The following is a 17,159-nucleotide window of genomic DNA, read 5'->3' on the forward strand; positions in this document are numbered from 1 at the left end:
CTTTCCACCTCTCAAAATTCAGTAGTGGGGGGCACCTGGATGGCTCAGTCAGTTAAGCAACTGCCTTCGGCTCAGATCATGATCCCAGGATCCTGGGATCGAGCCCCGCATCAGGTTCCCTGCTCAGTGGGACGCCTGCTTCTCCCTCTCCCCCTGTCCCTCCCCCCCCCGACTCATGCTCTCTATCTCTCTCAAATAAATAAATAAAATCTTTAAAAAAATAAAATAAAGATTTATTTCAGAGAAAGAGAGAGAATGCAAGCCAGGGAGAAGGGCAGTGGGAGAGGGAGAGGGAAGTCAGAGGAAGCAGACTCCCCGCTGACCAAAAGGCTCAATCTCCCCAACCAGAGATCATGACCTGAGCCAAAACCAAGAGTCGGACCGAGCCACCCAGGCACCCTTCCACATGAACTTCATAATCAGCTTGACGACTCCTACAAAAAAGCTGCTTGGATTTTTATTATTATTATTTTTTAATTTGAGTATAGTTGAAAAGCTGCTGGGATTTTATTGCAACTGTGGTTAATCTACACATCAATTTAGAAAGAACTGACATTTCAACAATACTGAGTTTTCCCACCCATGAACAAAGGTATATCTATCATTTAAAGCCTTCTTTAATTTCTCTCAGGAACATTTTATAATTTTTACTGTATGGATCTTGGGTATCTCTTGTCAAATTACTCCCAGAGTATTTCACATTTTTTGACATTACCATAAAGGGTACTGATCTTTCCGGGAGCCTGGGTGGCTCAGTCGGTTAAGCGTCTGCCTTCAGCTCAGGTCATGACCCCGGGATCCTGGGATCAAGTCCCACATCGGGCTCCCTGCTCAGCAGGTAGTCTGCTTCTCCCTCTGCCCCTCCCCCCACTCATGTTTTTTCTCTCTCTCTCAAAAACAAATAAACAAAAAATCTTTAGGGACGCCTGGGTGGCTCAGTCGTTAAGCGTCTGCCTTCAGCTCAGGTCATGATCCCAGGGTCCTGGGATCGAGCCCCGCATCAGGCTCCCCGCTCAGCAGGAAGCCTGCTTCTCCCTCTCCCACTCCCACTCCCCCTGCTTGTGTTCCCTCTCTCACTGTGTGTCTCTGTCAAATAAATAAAATCTTAAAAAAAAAAAAATCTTTAATGGTACTGATCTCTCTAAATTTCAATTTCCAATTGTTTGTTAACACTGGTTTTCATATTATTTATCTTGTCTTGTATCCTGCTACCCTGCTCATAAACTCACTTATTAGTTCTAGTAGCTTTTATGGGAGATTCCAGATTTTCTACATAGACAATCATGTTGTCTGCAAATAAAGATCACTTTACTTCTTCCTTCCCAATTTAGATGCCCTTTATTTCCTTTTCTTGACATAGTACCACTGACTAGAACCACCAGGACAATGTTAAATGGAGTGGGAGAGCAGACATTCAGTCTTTTACCATTAGGTATAATGTTAGCTGGAGGTTATTCTGTAAATATCCTTTATTAGACTGAAGGCATTTCTATTTGCAGTTTGCTCAGAGTTTTTATCAGGAACTGATGCTGGATTTTGTTGAACACTTTTTGTGTGTAAAATGAGATGACCGTATGGTTTTTCATCCTGTTTATAAGGAGAATTATAAATTTATAACAACTTTGAATTTGTAGGATAAACCCCACTGAATCATGATAAACTGTCCTTTTCCTAGTGCTGGATTTCATTTTCTAAAATTTTGATTAAAAAACTTTGAATCTGGGGCGCCTGGGTGGCTCAGTTGGTTAAGCGACTGCCTTCGGCTCAGGTCATGATCCTGGAGTCCCGGGATCGAGTCCCGCATCGGGCTCCTTGCTCAGCGAGGAGTCTGCTTCTCCCTCTGACCCTCTCCCCCTCATGCTCGCTCTCTCTCTCTCAAATAAATAAATAAAATCTTTAAAAAAAAAAAAAAAAAACTTTGAATCTATGTTCACAAGGGAGTTTTATGAACATAGATTTTTTTTTTCCTTAATCCATAGTTTTTTCTTTTAATGTGCTTATATGGTTTTAGTATCAGGGTAATGCTGACCTCACATAATAAGTTGCAAAGAATTCCCACCTCCCTCTCCTCCTCTATTTTCTGATAACATTTGTATTGAATTGGTGCTATTATCTTCCTTAAATGTTTGGTAGAATTCACCAATGAAGACATTTGGGCCTGGAGTTTTATCAGGTAATTTTAACCACAAGTTTAATTTCTTTAATAGATATAATAAGGGCTATTAAGGTTTCTATTATTTCTTGTTGAGTGGGTTTCGGTAGTTTGTATCTTTCAAGGAATTTGTCCATTTTAGTTGTCAAATTTACTGGTGTCAAAGATGTTCATAATATTTCCTTATTACCCTGTCAATATCTGTAGACTGTAGATATCACCTGATTCTTCATGTTGGTTAATTTGTGTCTTCTCTTTTTACCCTGGGAGTTTGGCTGGAGGTTTATCAATTTTATTGATCTTTTTCAAATTAGCAGCTTTTGGTTTCATTGATTTTCCTGTTTTCTATTTTACTAATTTCTACTTTGATCTTTATTAAATCCTTTCTTTTTCTGTTTTCTTTGGATTTAATTTGCTTTTCTTTTTCTTATCTCTTAAGGTAGAAGCCAAGGCCAACAATTTGAGACCATTTTTTCCTAATAAAACAGTTTGATTGTTTAGTGCTATACATTTCTCCTAAGCCCTACTGTAGGCAGCATCTCATAAATTCTAACACATTGTTTTCACTTCCATGCAGTTCAAAACATTTTCTAATTTCCCTTTCGATTTTTTTCTCTAATCCAGGTAACTTAAAGGTGTCTTACTGAGTTTCCAATTATCTGTGGTTTCCAGATAGCTATTATTGATTTCTAATTTAATTCCATTTTGGTCACAGTATATTCTTTGTATGACTTGAGTCCTTTTAAATTTATTTACTTTTTTATGGCCCAAAGTATGGTCCACCTTGGAAAATTCTGCACTTGGGAGCAATGTCTATTCTGTAGTCATCAGGTAGAGTATTTTACAAATGGCAATTAGGTTAAGTCAGTTGATAATGCCATTCAAGTTTTCCATATTCTTGCTGACTTTGTCTACTTTTCCTATCAGTTACTGAGAACAGGGGTGTTGAAATCTCCAACTACAGCTGTAATATCTATTTCTTCTTATAGTTCTATCCATTGTTGTTTCACAGATCTTTTTTAAGCTGTATTTATTTTAAAGAGAGAGAGAGCACACACAGGGGCCGGGGGGGTACAGAGGGAAAGGGAGAAAGAGAGAAGCAGACTCCCTGCTGAGTGCAGAGCCCAGATGCCGGGCTCAACCCCTCAACCCTGAGCCGAAATCAAGAGTCGGGACACTTAACAGACCCAGGCACCCCATTTCATAGATCTTGAAATTCTCTTTAGTAAATGCATAAACATAAAGGGCTGCTACGTCCTCTCAATAAACAGACCCCTCTGTCATTATGAAATATTTATCTGGTGATATTTTTTGCCCTGAAATCTACTTTGTCTGATACTTATATAGCCACTCCAGATTTCTTTTGACCTAATGTTAGGATGGTATCTCTTTCTCCATCCTATTTACATCTTTCTTATAGGCAGCATATAACTGAGTCTTGCTTTTTTATCCAATCTGGCAATTTCTACCTTTTAACTTAAATGTTTAGATCATTTATATTAAATGTAATTACACATACAATTAGGTGTAGTTGCTTTTTCTTTTTTTTAAGATTTCTTTATTTGAGAGAGAGTGTGTGCACGGGGGGCGGGGGGGGGCAGAGGGGGAGGAGAGAGAGAATCTCAAGCAGGTGTGGGGCTTGATCCCAGGACCCTGAGATCATGACCTGAGCAAAAACCAAGAGTCAGATGCTTAATCGACAGAGGCACCCAAGTGCCCTGGTATAGTTGCAAAATTTCTATTCAGTTTCATGAAAACTAAAAAATTCTGCTCTTCAAAGGACACTGTTAAGAAAATGAAAACACAGGGGCGCCTGAGTGGCTCAGTTGGTTAAGCGCCTGCCTTCGGCTCAGGTCATGATCCCAGGGTCCTGGGATTGAGCCCCACATCAGGCTCCCTGCTCAGCAGCGAGTCTGCTTCTCCCTCTGCCTGCCGCTCTGCCTATCTGTGCTCTCTCTCTCTCTCTGTCAAATAAATAAATAAAATCTTTAAAAAAAAAAAAAAAAGAAAGAAAATGAAAACACAAACCCTAATTGGGAGCAAAAGCAAAGCATATGCCTAATAAAGAACTTGTACCCAGAATAAAAAACTCTTAAAACTCAAAAACAAGAGGGCGCCTGGGTGGCTCAGATGGTTAAGTGTCTGCCTTCGGCTCAGGTCATGATCTCAGGGTCCTGGGATCGAGTCCCGCATCGGGCTTCCTGCTCCTTGGGAGCCTGCTTCTCCCTCTGCTTCTCTCTCTCTCTGTCTCTCATGAATAAATAAATAAAATCTTTGGAAAAAAAAAAAAAACTCAAAAACAAGAAAACAATCCAATTTAAAAAGGGACAAAGATTTGAAGACACTTCACCAAAAGAAATATAAATAAAAACATAGCAACAAATACATGAGAAGATCTTCAACATTATTAGTTATTAAAAGGATATTTAAGAAAAAAATCCTTTGTCAAAAGGTATGTGCACACTCAATTGTATTCAGTAATGCTCAAGTGTTTATCAAAACAGTTAGTAGTAAACCAGCAGCTCCACATTCTTGTCAAAACTTGCCATTATTTTGACTTTTTCTTATTTACTAATCTGATATGCATAAAATGGTCTTGCTAGCTTTTAATTTGCTTTCCTGGATTACTAATGAGTTTAAACACTTTGTCATATGTTTATGGGCATACTTCTCTCCCTAATTTCTCTCTCCCCCTTCGTCAAACTTTTCCTCTTTCACCTTGCAGATGTGTACAGCATATTTTCCTTTTGCCACTCCAAATCGGTCTCCATTCTTCTCTACCTTACTCTGTCCTGTATTATACAGGCTGATCTTTGTGGCATACACCAAAGGGCTCCCTTGTCTAGATTTTGGTGAGTTCAACCCATAGGAAGCAAGAGCAGAAAATCAGATGGTGGAAGAAAAGTGATGTTGGGGTATTTATTCCCTTGACTACCTCCCTAGGAAATTGCTTACATCTTACTATCAAAGTACTCTTCTACAACTACATTACTCTTTTCTAATTCCAGTACCCACTCCCTCCCTTGTTTCTTCGGGGTTTTGAAGTGGTAGTCTCTCTACTGTTGATAGCAATCAGGTACTTAACCTTTCCTTGTTAGTTTTCCTTAACCTAGATCACACTGTTGTCTCTTATCTATAGTCCCTTTATTAAATTCAATTCAATTACACTATTTGAATATGCCATCTGTTTCCTGCCAGGACTCTGACTAATGTAAAGTATGTGATTAAAACCCACAGACATTACAAATATAACAAAAAGAACTAGCTAGGAGCTCCAGGGAGTCAAAGTAAATTAGGGAAAAGAACAAGAACTTTGGAACCACACAAAAAGACAAAAGTCTGAATCCTTGTCCCATCACTTACTGGCTACCGTTGGGCTACCTAAGCCATTCCCCTCCCTCTTTTCTCTTGCCAGGCTGCTTTTTCTGAGGCTTTAAAAAAAAGAGGGGGGCGGTGGCTCAGTTGGTTATGCGTCTGCCTTCAATTCAGCTCAGGTCATGATCTCGGGGTCCTAGGACTGAGCCCCACATCAGACTCCCTGCTTGACAGGGAGCCTGCTTTTCCCTCTCCCTCTGCCCCTCGCCACAGCTCATGCTCTCTCTTGAGCTCTCTCTCAAATAAATAAATCAATCTTAAAAAAAAAAAAAAAAAAAGGCAATATTCACTTTCTCAGCCCCCTTGCAGCTAAGGATGGTTATATAGACATAGTCTAGCCAATAACATGTAAAGACAAGGGTCGGGGTGGAGGGGAGGGAGTATACACTTCTAGTAATCATTTTCTTACAATGCTTAGGTAAGCATTTTCTCACTCTGAGTACAGTCACAAGTTCACAACCAAGAGGCAACAAAGCTAAGGACAAAACCCAACACCCTGAGAAGAGAAGAGCAGAAAGGCAGAAAGATAACAAAGTATAGGTCCTCGACAATATTATCCAGCCTCTATGCCAAATCTGGTACCACCTGCCTCTAAGACTTACTATGTGAGATAATCAAATGTCTTCATTGCTTAAGCCAATACTACTCAAAGTGTTGTCCCCAGAGTGTCATTATCACACCCCGGAGCTGGTCAGAACTGCATACTTTTAGGCCCTACCCTCGGGGATGGTGCCCAAGAATGTATATTCAGAAGTCCTCCAAGTGATTTTATTTAGGCTAAAGTCTGAGAAGTACTGGACACTGCTAGTCAGCTATTTCATTACATACAGCTGAAACTACTCTTAACTAAAACATATCAATCTGAGGACGCCTGGGTGGCTCAGTTGGTTAAGCGACTGCCTTCGGCTCAGGTCATGATCCCAGGGTCCTAGGATCGAGTCCCGCATCGGGCTCCCTGCTCAGCGGGGAGTCTGCTTCTCCCTCTGCCTGCCGCTCCCCGTTTGTGCTCACTCTCTCTCTCCCTCTGACAAATAAATAAAATCTTTAAAAAAAAAAATCAATCTGAAAGCTATTTTTTTTAAGCTATCTCTACACCCAGTGTGGGGCTTGAACTCATAGCCCCAAGATCAAGAGTCACATGCTCTGCCAACTGAGCCAGCCAGGAGCCCCTAAACAAGTTATTTAAATACTTGAGCCTGACATGCACCCAATGTTTATAGCAACAACATCCACAACAGCCAAATGATGGAAAGAGCCCAGATGTCCATCGACAGATGAATGGATAAAGAAGATGTGGTACACACACACAAGCAAGCATGCGCGCGCACACATGATGAAATATTACTCAGCCATTAAAAAAAAATGATATCTTGCCATCTGCAATGATGTGGATAGAACTAGAGGATATTATGCTAAGTGAAATGAGTCTGTCAGAGAAAGATAAATATCAAATGATTTCACTCATGTGGAATTTAATAAACAAAACAGATGAACACAGGGGAAGGGAAAGAAAAATAAGACAAAAGCAGAGAGGGAGACAAACCATAAGAGACTCTTAACTATAGGAAACAAACTGAAGGTTGCTGGAGGGAAGGAGGGTGGGAGGATGGGGTAACTGGGTGATGAGCATTGAGGAGGGCACGTGATGTAATGAGCACTGGGTGTTATACACAACTGATGAGTCACTAAATTACCTCTGAAACTAATAATACACTATATGTTAATTAAATTTAAATAAAAAAGAAAAAATAAATTAAAAAATAGATAAATATCTAAGCCTGTTTACCACCTCACCATTTTCTGTGCAGATTCTGCAAGATGTTATAGCAAAGCAATCAGCCCAGTATCCAGTACATACAGATATTTAACAAATGTTAGTTCCCTTCTTCCTGAATCTTACTTTAAGCTTTCAAAGGATTATATAGGGATTGCTTTAGTGTTAGGTTTTTACTTTAGTCATAGTTATCCTTGTGCTATCTGGACTAGAAAATTAAAAAAACAAATTTAGTAAAAAAAAAAAAAGAAAAGAAAAAAGTCAACTCACTCACTATTGTACTGAAATGACATTCTTTGCTTATTGGTACCACAGATTTGGATTAAACATTATCTGAAAGTCTTTGAAAAAATTACACAACCAAAAAAAGCCAAGATAGCAGTTATCAAAAAGGGATAAAACAGGGCAAACAAGGATGCAATGGTACATAGTATAACAATTACCATAATATTTTTTTAAAGATTTATTTGTGAGAGAGAGAGAGAGAGAGAGAGCACGCAAGCAAGAGAGAGTGCACAAGCAGGGGGGAGGGGTGGAGGGGCAAAGCGGCAAAGGGAGGGGGACAAGCAGATTCCCCACTGAGAAGGGAGCTGGACTCGAGGCTCGATCCCAGGATCCTGGGATCATGACCTGAGCCAAAGGCAGATGTTTAACTGACTGAGCCATCCAGGCGTCCCAATAATTACCGTAATACTAACATAATATTAAACATTCCCAACAATGAATATAGTTCTAAAATTTGGTCCTCACAGTATCTGATACTAAGTAAAGCAGACTTCAAATATAACACAATTTTACACACAGAACTACACTCTGTAATCTATGCTGGAAGCTCTAATCTCAATGTATGGTTAGTGAGTCAAATCGTACCAAAAAAAATAGGGGCTTACCTCAAAATCACACTCTTCTCCCACAGCGTATTTGGTCATAATCTCCAACCAAGCAGTATCTACTAATTTCTCTAAAGAGGCTGTGTTATGGTGAACCATTTCCAGAACAAGTTTCTCGTACCAGGCAGGGAACTCCTCCTTCAAACTAAACAAACATGTTATTAGTTACCAAGAAAATGCACAAAAACCTATCTAGAGAATTAATTCAAGTTAGTGCAAACCTTTCTTTAGCAAATATAAGCAGGCACTGGGGAACAGAAAGCTTAAAAACCATGTGGCATGCAGGACAAAGAAGGAACTGTAAAAAGCTCTGTCAGATGGGCTTATCCAGGTTAATTTTCTCATTTGGAAAATAAAATTAATAGGCACACCATCAGTAAGGCTGAACATTTTCCCATTTGTTTGTATAGCAGACTTCCCTTTTTAGGTGTGAATTATTTATTCATATCCTTTACCCTTTTTTTTTTTTTGTTTCTTAGAAGCCCATAACTTGATTCTATTTGTGTTAGGTTTCAGTCAATAAAATTCTTTCCTATGCATTCATTCGTTTAGGTCTCACAATACCTTGTGACATGTCTAGAATTTTCACTTTATGAACAAGGGAAATAAATCAGGAAGGGTTAACATGTTGGAACCATAACTTGAACCCCAAAGCCCTTGCAAAAGTAAAACAATGAAGTACTACTTTTCACTTATTAAACTAGCAAAAAAGAATTTTAATTAACATACCCAACATGAACAAATGAAGAGTGCAACATGACACTCATGCAAGGCTGACAGCCTATTACGCTTACTATCATGATATTCCCAGTCACTCTGTGCGGTTTGTAACTAAAAACGTTCCTCCAACTGACTGCTAGCCTTAAAGTCTTAGTATACTGCCTTACAGTTTACCTATGGAGTTATCTGCTATTCCCCAGTCCATCAGTAAGCTTCCAGTCTCTCTGCCTTTGTTAAGGCTGTTACCTTTTTCCTCTTCCTACCATCCTCCCTCCCAGCTCAATCATCGTCCCAAGATGTCCTAGACTTCCTTAACTCCATGAGGCCTTTCCCGGCCCCTAAGAATGCACGCTGTCCATCAAGCCTCCCAGTCAATAGGCTTAAAACTTCACTGTCCATGGTTACTTCTGGGGAGTGAGGTTGGACAGTGATGTTCAGATCCTTATATTAACTCTGTATTGCTTACATTCTTATAACAAGTATGCATTACTTTTATAAATGGAAAAAAGTGATTTCTGCTTTGAATAGAAATTGTAAAACCATACTTTTTCAGTAATCCCTCCCATCACGCCCTATATTCTGTTCACTATCAAATCACATAAAACATGCCCCAACTGTGTTTTTCAGAACCTCTGCTGTAATGGCTTCTAAGGTCAAGTAAGTTTGAAACCCACAAGGTTAAACCAAGCTACAGCTTCTTTAGTGGAAGTCTTCTGAAAATCCTTAATATGCTAATGTATATTATGACTTTCCAAGAAGAAAGCTTATAGAGCTTTTCCAAAATTAAGGCCAAAACCCCTCTTTTCAGGAAGGATTAGAGAATCTCTCTTATTATTTCTATTCCCAAAAATGCCATGACTCTCTACCTGAATACTATCCTAGCAAGCCTACATCAACTTCCCACCTGCTCTTCCTTCTCTAACTCATCCTACACACCGCTTCCAGATTAATCTCAAAGCCTAACTCCAAACCCATGTCTCTCTCCTGTTCAAAAATTATTGCTGTCCTCCTACTGTTCACTGAATTAAATACAAACGTCTCCTCTTGTCTTCTATAATTTGGTACAAACTACCCTTTCAAGTGTCACCTTCCTCAATAAGACCCATGAAGTTTTCCCTAACAACTCCAGGTTAGTCTCTAGCCTCTAAATACCCACTGTCTCTCTGTATGTAGGAAAGCAATTTATTTACATTTTGAAACTGAATTCTCTTATTTATTCCTAACAGTTTTTCACTTGATTCTCTTTGGGTTTTTCTGGTACATAATCATATTACCAGTAACAATAACTGACTTCCTCCTGAGTACTCTTCATACTCTTCATTATAGGTTAATGGTTACCATCTTTTTATTTACAATGAATTTTCACACACATATCTTTTGTCCCAAAAAGACACCCAGAAAAGGTAGCATTATCTCTATTTGCAAAGAGCAAGCAGTAAGTGCTTATGTAGTGCAGAGGATAGTGCCTAGCCATTGTAACCAATTCCAGAATAAGTCAAATATGAGACCTGCCCGCAGGAAGTCTACAAGCTACTATGAGGGTCGGCAACAGCCCATGGGCCAAATTCAGCCTACCACTAGTTTTTGTAAATAATATTTTCTTTTATTTACAGTCATTCACATTCATTTACACTTTTACCTATGGCTGTTTTCACTGTACAATGTCAGAGATGAATAGGTGAGACAGAAATCATGTGGCCCACAAACCCTAAAGTATTTACTAACTGGCACTTTACAGAAAAGGCTAGCTAATGCCTGGTCTAAAACACTAAACGAAACTTATATGTAAATTGCACTAATCCAAAATGGAACATTGTAAGTGATCAAGCAAAGAAGAAACAGACACCAGGTTAACAGACTCAACAATTATTAGTGATGGAGCCATTACTAGAACCAAATCTCAACTGAACCTAGTGCCCTCACACCAGCAAAAAAGCAGAACAGTATCAGATTACTCAACTGTATGCTCTCTATTTATCTGCTATCAAGAGAAGTCGATGAAAAATGCACAGAAAAAGCTTCTTTGCCCAATTCCTAAAATTGAGTTCTGTTTTATTATCATCCCTGGTTTCCATGTATCTTTTGCATGTTCCTTCTGACCAAATTGTTTTCTCTGAGAGAATACCCAGATGGGTAGGTACTTGAACATAGACAGGATTTTTAAAGACACCTCATTCAACCACCCTACTTAGATAAACAGTCTTCAAACCGTGTGTTTATTTCTTATTTTTTTTTTTTTTAAAGATTTTATTTATTTATTTGAGAGAGAGAGAATGAGAGACAGAGAGCATGAGAGGGGGAGGGTCAGGGGGAGAAGCAGACTCCCCGCCGAGCAGGGAGCCCGATGCGGGACTCGATCCAGGGACTCCAGGATCATGACCTGAGCCGAAGGCAGTCGCTTAACCAACAAGCCACCCAGGTATCCCAGTGTGTTTATTTTTGATAGCTACTGTAAAGACTGTCCTAAATTTCAAAAGACCACAAAATAAAGAAAACTTTCTAATTTGCTGCCTCCATATTACTTCTAGATTATTATCAACTTCCTTTGCTCAGATCACATTTCCAGGGGTGCCTGGGTGGCTCAGTTGGTTAAGTATCTGACTCTTGATTTTGGCTCAGGTCATGATCTCAGGGTTGTTGAGATCGAGCCCCACCAGCCCCACATTGGGCTCTGCACTGAGCATGGAGCCTGCTTAAGACTCTCTCCTCCCTCTGCCCCTCCACACCCCTCAAGCATGTGCTTGCTCTCTCTAAAAGAAAAACAAGGGGCGCCTGGGTGGCTCAGTCGTTAAGCATCTGCCTTCGGCTCAGGTCATGATCCCAGAGCCCTGGGATCGAGCCCCGCATCGGGTTCCCTGCTCCGCAGGAAGCCTGCTTCTCCCTCTCCCACTCCCCCCGCTTGTGTTCCCTGTCTCTCTCTGTGTCTCTCTGTCAAATAAATAAATAAATAAATCTTTAAAAAAATAAAAAAGGGGCGCATGGGTGGCTCAGTCGGTTAGGCATCTGCCTTCGGCTCGGGACATGATCTCAGGATCCTGGGATCAGGCCCCGCATCGGGCTCCCTGCTCAGCAGAGAGTCGGCTTCTCCCTCTCCTTCTGCCCGCCCCCACTCATGCTCACACTCTCTCCTTCTCAAATGAGTAAATAAAAAATCTTTTAAAACAATAAACAAAACAAAACAAAAACCACATTTCCAGAGTATTTTCAAGGTAGAAGAATAGAGCAAGAACACTCAAAAGCCTGGCAAATACCTAAATAAGTCTACACAACTATATATTCCACATACTTTGTTACCAGCAAAATGCCACTAGACAAGGACACTCAGACACCAACACATTACACTAATGTAATGTATTCCAATGTATGCGCATAAATTTAAATATAAATACTGCTTTACTGTTAATATCCCCCCTTTCCTAATAATATGAAGATGGTGCTAGAAGGGCAATGGTTCTATTACTTACAGTTCAGCAACTTCCTGTTCCTCCTCCCAGGCCTCCTTGTGTGTTAGTTGACTGCTTCCAGTACTCTTACATGTCCAAATGCGCTCACTGTACCTTTCCAGGCGGGCCTCGTACTCTCTGTTAGCCATGGCTCAGGAAAACAATATTCAAGCAACAGAGACAACTTATCCATATCCATAAAATACTTCATAACATAAAAAAAAAAAAAACTAAAGCATCCTTTCTATAATTGTACAGCATAAAAAGCTAAAATTGAAATTAGAGTTTTCAAGTGGCAAATCCAAATAAAATGATTAAAGCTAAAGAATGACTTAAATGGTTTGTCATATTTTTGTTTTAACAGATAAAATACTAGTATTTTAGGGGCACCTGGATGGCTCAGTCGGTGGAGCATGCAACTCCTGACCTTGGGGTTGTTGGTTTGAGCCCCACACCAGGTGCAGAAATTACTTTAAAATAAAATTTTTTTTAAAGATTTTATTTATTTGAATGAGAGAATGAGAGAGAGAGAGAGAGCGCACAAGAGGGGGGGAGTGGGAGAGGGAGAAGCAGACTCCCCGTCGAGCAGGGAGACCAACACAGGACTCGATCCCGGGACTCCAGGATCATGACCTGAGCCGAAGGCAGTCGCTCAACCAACTGAGCCACCCAGGCGCCCTAAAATAAAATTTTTTTTAATTAATATTTTGTTATAAATGTGATTTCTTCAAATCACCTGTTTCATGTCAAGAAAATTCCCACGGCACTGGAAATTTATAAGAAAAAATAAAGGTAAATTAAACACAAATCATAAGGGATAAGAATTTAAGGTATGTGGAATTGTCACAGAACTCAGATGGTCAGCAAGCTTAAGAATCTGCTCCATGGAAAGATGAACTACCCCAGTCTCATAGGCAGTTTGGAATAACCCTGTGCATATGCTAATGATCCATTTCCTAGAAAGCCTTCCAGTCTATCTCGGAAACACCTGTTGATCCTTAGAGTTTAAAAAATAAATTCCATAAAGCCCTAAAAATAATTTTGATACCATATTTACCCAAGCTTTATGTTGTCTCCAATAATACTACACTCACAAGTCATTTACCACTGTTCAATCCTTGTAAGGCAGATGAAGGAAGAGAACATCCTATTAGTGCCATATAAATGGTAACTTTCCACACCATCTCAACTAGAATTCACTACCAGACAGCCACATTCAAATTCAAATGACAACTAATTTACTTTACGCACAGCAACAGATGCTACCCGAGAAAATAAACTGACACAACTAGAGAATTAGCTGCCAATCTCTGTACTTTCCAAGTGACACTTTTTATAGTAGTTGAAATAGAAGTATTTAAACAGCTCATCCATAATATTACCTTACAATTAAACAAGTAATTCATTTTTAATATATGGAGATTCTTTGTTTTCCTGGGTTAATAATCAGTGAAAAGACAGACGACAGGGACAAATCCAGAGGTAATCCAAAAAGAGTAGTTTTAGCCAACAGTGTAAGCGCCTTCCCTTACTGTATCTTTCTCAGGATCTGCCAAACACAAAACAGTAAATCTTTTTTCCTGGGGTGGCAGGGGGAATGGTGCTAATATATTTAAATGACTAAACAAAAAAGAAGTACCAGCAAAAACCAGGAGGCAAGCTTCCATATAAAACTACGTAAATTCTGGGGGGCGCCTGGGTGGCTCAGTCGTTAGGCGTCTGCCTTCGGCTCAGGTCATGATCCCAGGGTCCTGGGATCGAGCCCCGCATCGGGCTCCCTGCTCAACGGGAAGCCTGCTTTTCCCGCTCCCCCTGCTTGTGTTCCCTCTCTCGCTGTGTCTCTCTCTGTCAAATAAATAAATAAAATCTTAAAAAAAAAAAAACAACGATGTAAATTCAATCTCACTGAAAATTTATAAAAACTTACAGAGAAAAGGAAACAGCATGGCTTCCAAAGTGACATTACCATAACTAATCAACAAGATAAATTTGTTTTCTGGTTTTATCTGTTTGCACTGGGGAAGGAGAGGTAAAATAATGACAGAAAGAATCAGTAAATAGATTTAAACATTCAAAAAGCTTGATAACATTCTAACACAGTATTTACTTACATTGAAGAAATTCACTGTGTAATCAGAGAGAATGTGAGATAAACAAACATGTCCTAAAGAAAGAATTTTAGTTTTTGTTATTAGCTGCTATTTTTAAAAGTAGGAATGATGTGCCCAGTCATCCTCCTGTGATCTAGACCTACAGGGCCAGCTGGTATCACCTGGATGCCTCAATGATACCTCCAATCCAACTTTTTCTAAACTAAACTCTTATTACCTCTTCCCTCCCTCCTAAGCTTGCTCAACAGTTATTCCCAATGCCACTGAAAGCCCTAGTGTCCCAGTCAGAAACCAGGGAATCATCCTCAGCTCTTCAGTCCCGAATTGCAATCACATATCTATGGCTCAGTTCAGTCCTTCCTCCTCCACAACAGAGCCATTATTCAAATTCAGCCTCTGATCCTCACTTCTCAGCTAGCCAAAATATTTTAAAACATTTTAATTGGCCTCACTGGTAATCCTCTGATCTTTTATGCTTCTCACCCAAACATCCTTCTTCTCAATCTTACTTGTTTTTAAACCCAGTTCTTCTTCTTACTTTAAAATCTCATTTGCTCTCAGGCCCCTGAAATGCAAATATGTTCACACTGGGAAGCAATCCTCTGGCTCCCACAGTACTGAAAATCACTCCACCAATCAAGACTTTGTTGAGCAAGTTCCATGATTTTTATTCTTTTAAGAAGAAAAAAGGGAGGGCGCCTGGGTGGCTCAGTTGGTTAAGCGACTGCCTTTGGCTCAGGTCATGATCCTGGAGTCTCAGGATTGAGTCCCGCATCTGGCTCCCTGCTCAGCAGGGAGTCTGCTTCTCCCTCTGACCTCACCCCTCTCATGTGCTCTCTCTCTCTCTCAAATAAATAAAATCTTTAAAAAAAAAAAAAAAAGAAAAAAGGGAGAAACTTTATTTTCCTCAAACAATACATATTTATTTATTTTTATTTTTTTTATTTTTTAAGATTTTATTTATTCATTTGAGAGAGAGAATGGGAGAGAGAGCATGAGAGGGGGGAGGGTCAGAGGGAGAAGCAGGCTCCCCGCCGAGCAGGGAGCCCGATGTGGGACTCGATCCCGGGACGCCGGGATCATGACCTGAGCCGAAGGCAGTCGCTTAACCAACTGAGCCACCCAGGCGCCCAAACAATACATATTTAAATATCAAATATTTTTTACTGATTATGCTTTTTTGCAAACAATAAAAGTCTCTCCTACTCTGATACATATCTTTCTCACCCTCCTTTGAAAAATCACTATCAGTCCAGCATTCTCATTCAGGGTGACCGCATCAATTCCCATAACTTCAATGACTATCTATATGCTAGTAATTTCTAGTAATTTCTATCACCAGCTCAGTCTCCTCTCTGAACTCCAGGCCCCTGTAATACACTAGCAATACAGACACTTCCATTTGGATATCCAAAGCAACTCAATAGAAGAACATCCAAACTAAACACTCACTTCCTACCCTCCCCACCCATTCCCAGTCAAAACAAAAACACTAGATCCTCTTCCAGCATTCTCTATTATCTGAGAATGACCTACTAACCAAATGACAACCAAAACATTATCCTTGATTCCTTGCCAATCACCAAATCCCATCAAATCTACCTAATTTATTTTGAAATCTATATACTTCTCTCCTCGAGGGCTAGTAAATTTGTTCAGCCCCCATACCTGTTGCCTAGTTTACTTAATAATGGCCTCACTAGTTTAGCTGCCACTAGTCTCTAGGCTGCAGATCCATTCTCAACACTGCAGCCACAGTGAGCTTCTCAAGAACCTGCTTCTATCCTGTTCAAATCTGTAAACAGCCTCCCATAAACTCAAGGTAAAGTCCAAACTTCTCAACCTATCTCCCAAGGACCTATGTGGTCCAGCCCCACTAAGCAGCTCAATCTCCATTCCCACTTCTTTACTCCAGCTATAGAAAACTTCTTTCAAGTTTTAAAATCTGGGGCGCCTCGGTGGCTCAGTTGATTAAGCAACTGCCTTCTGCTCAGGTCATGATCCTGGAGTCCCGGGATCGAGTCCTGGATTGAATCCTGCATCAGGCTCCCTGCTCAGCAGGGAGTCTGCTTCTCGCTGACTCCCCTCCTTCTCATGCTCTCTGTCTCTCATTCTCTCTCTCTCAAATAAATAAATAAAATCTTTAAAAAAAATTTTTTTTTTTTTTAAGTTTTAAAATCCAAGAAGCTGGGGCACCTGGGTGGTCAGTCATTGGGCGTCTGCCTTTGGCTCAGGTTGTGATCCCGGGGTACTGGGATGGAGCCCTACCCAGGCATCCTTTTTTTTAAAAAAAAGATTTTATTGGGACGCCTGGGTGGCTCAGTTGGTTAACCGTCTGCCTTCAGCTCAGGTCATGATCCCAGGGTCCTGGGATCTAGGCCCACATCGGGCTCCTTGCTCAGCGGGGAGCCTGCTTCTCCCTCTGCCTCTGCAGCTCCCCCTGCTTGTGCTCTCGCTCTATCTCTAACAAACAAATAAATAAAATCTTTTTTTTAATAAAGATTTTATTTATTTGGCACATTATATGTCTATTAGACAGCACTATCTACCTAATAAGGTTTACATCTAGGAATGAATGAATGCCCTCTAACAATACATGACAACTTTAACGGACTAGTCATGGGGGCGCCTGGGTGGCTCAGTCGTTAAGAGTCTGCCTTTGGCTCAGGTCATGATCCCAGGGTCCTGGGATCG

General features: G+C 40.2%; 1 protein-coding gene across 2 annotated transcripts in view; it reads right to left on the bottom strand.

Moving 5' to 3' along the window:
• Window positions 1–17,159, bottom strand: part of BAZ1B (bromodomain adjacent to zinc finger domain 1B) — a 70,883-nt gene that overhangs the window by 49,564 nt on the left and 4,160 nt on the right. For both annotated transcript variants that reach the window (XM_034988637.1, XM_034988636.1), the window contains exons 2-3: window positions 12,376–12,492; window positions 8,192–8,336 (exon numbers count right to left, since the gene is read on the bottom strand). In XM_034988637.1, the coding sequence (XP_034844528.1) occupies window positions 8,192–8,336; window positions 12,376–12,492 (262 nt within the window). The remainder of the gene's footprint in view (window positions 1–8,191; window positions 8,337–12,375; window positions 12,493–17,159) is intronic.

The sequence above is a fragment of the Mirounga leonina genome, unplaced genomic scaffold, assembly GCF_011800145.1.
Source record: "Mirounga leonina isolate KUSES-001 unplaced genomic scaffold, KU_Mleo_1.0 Mir_454, whole genome shotgun sequence".
Lineage (NCBI taxonomy): Eukaryota > Metazoa > Chordata > Mammalia > Carnivora > Phocidae > Mirounga > Mirounga leonina.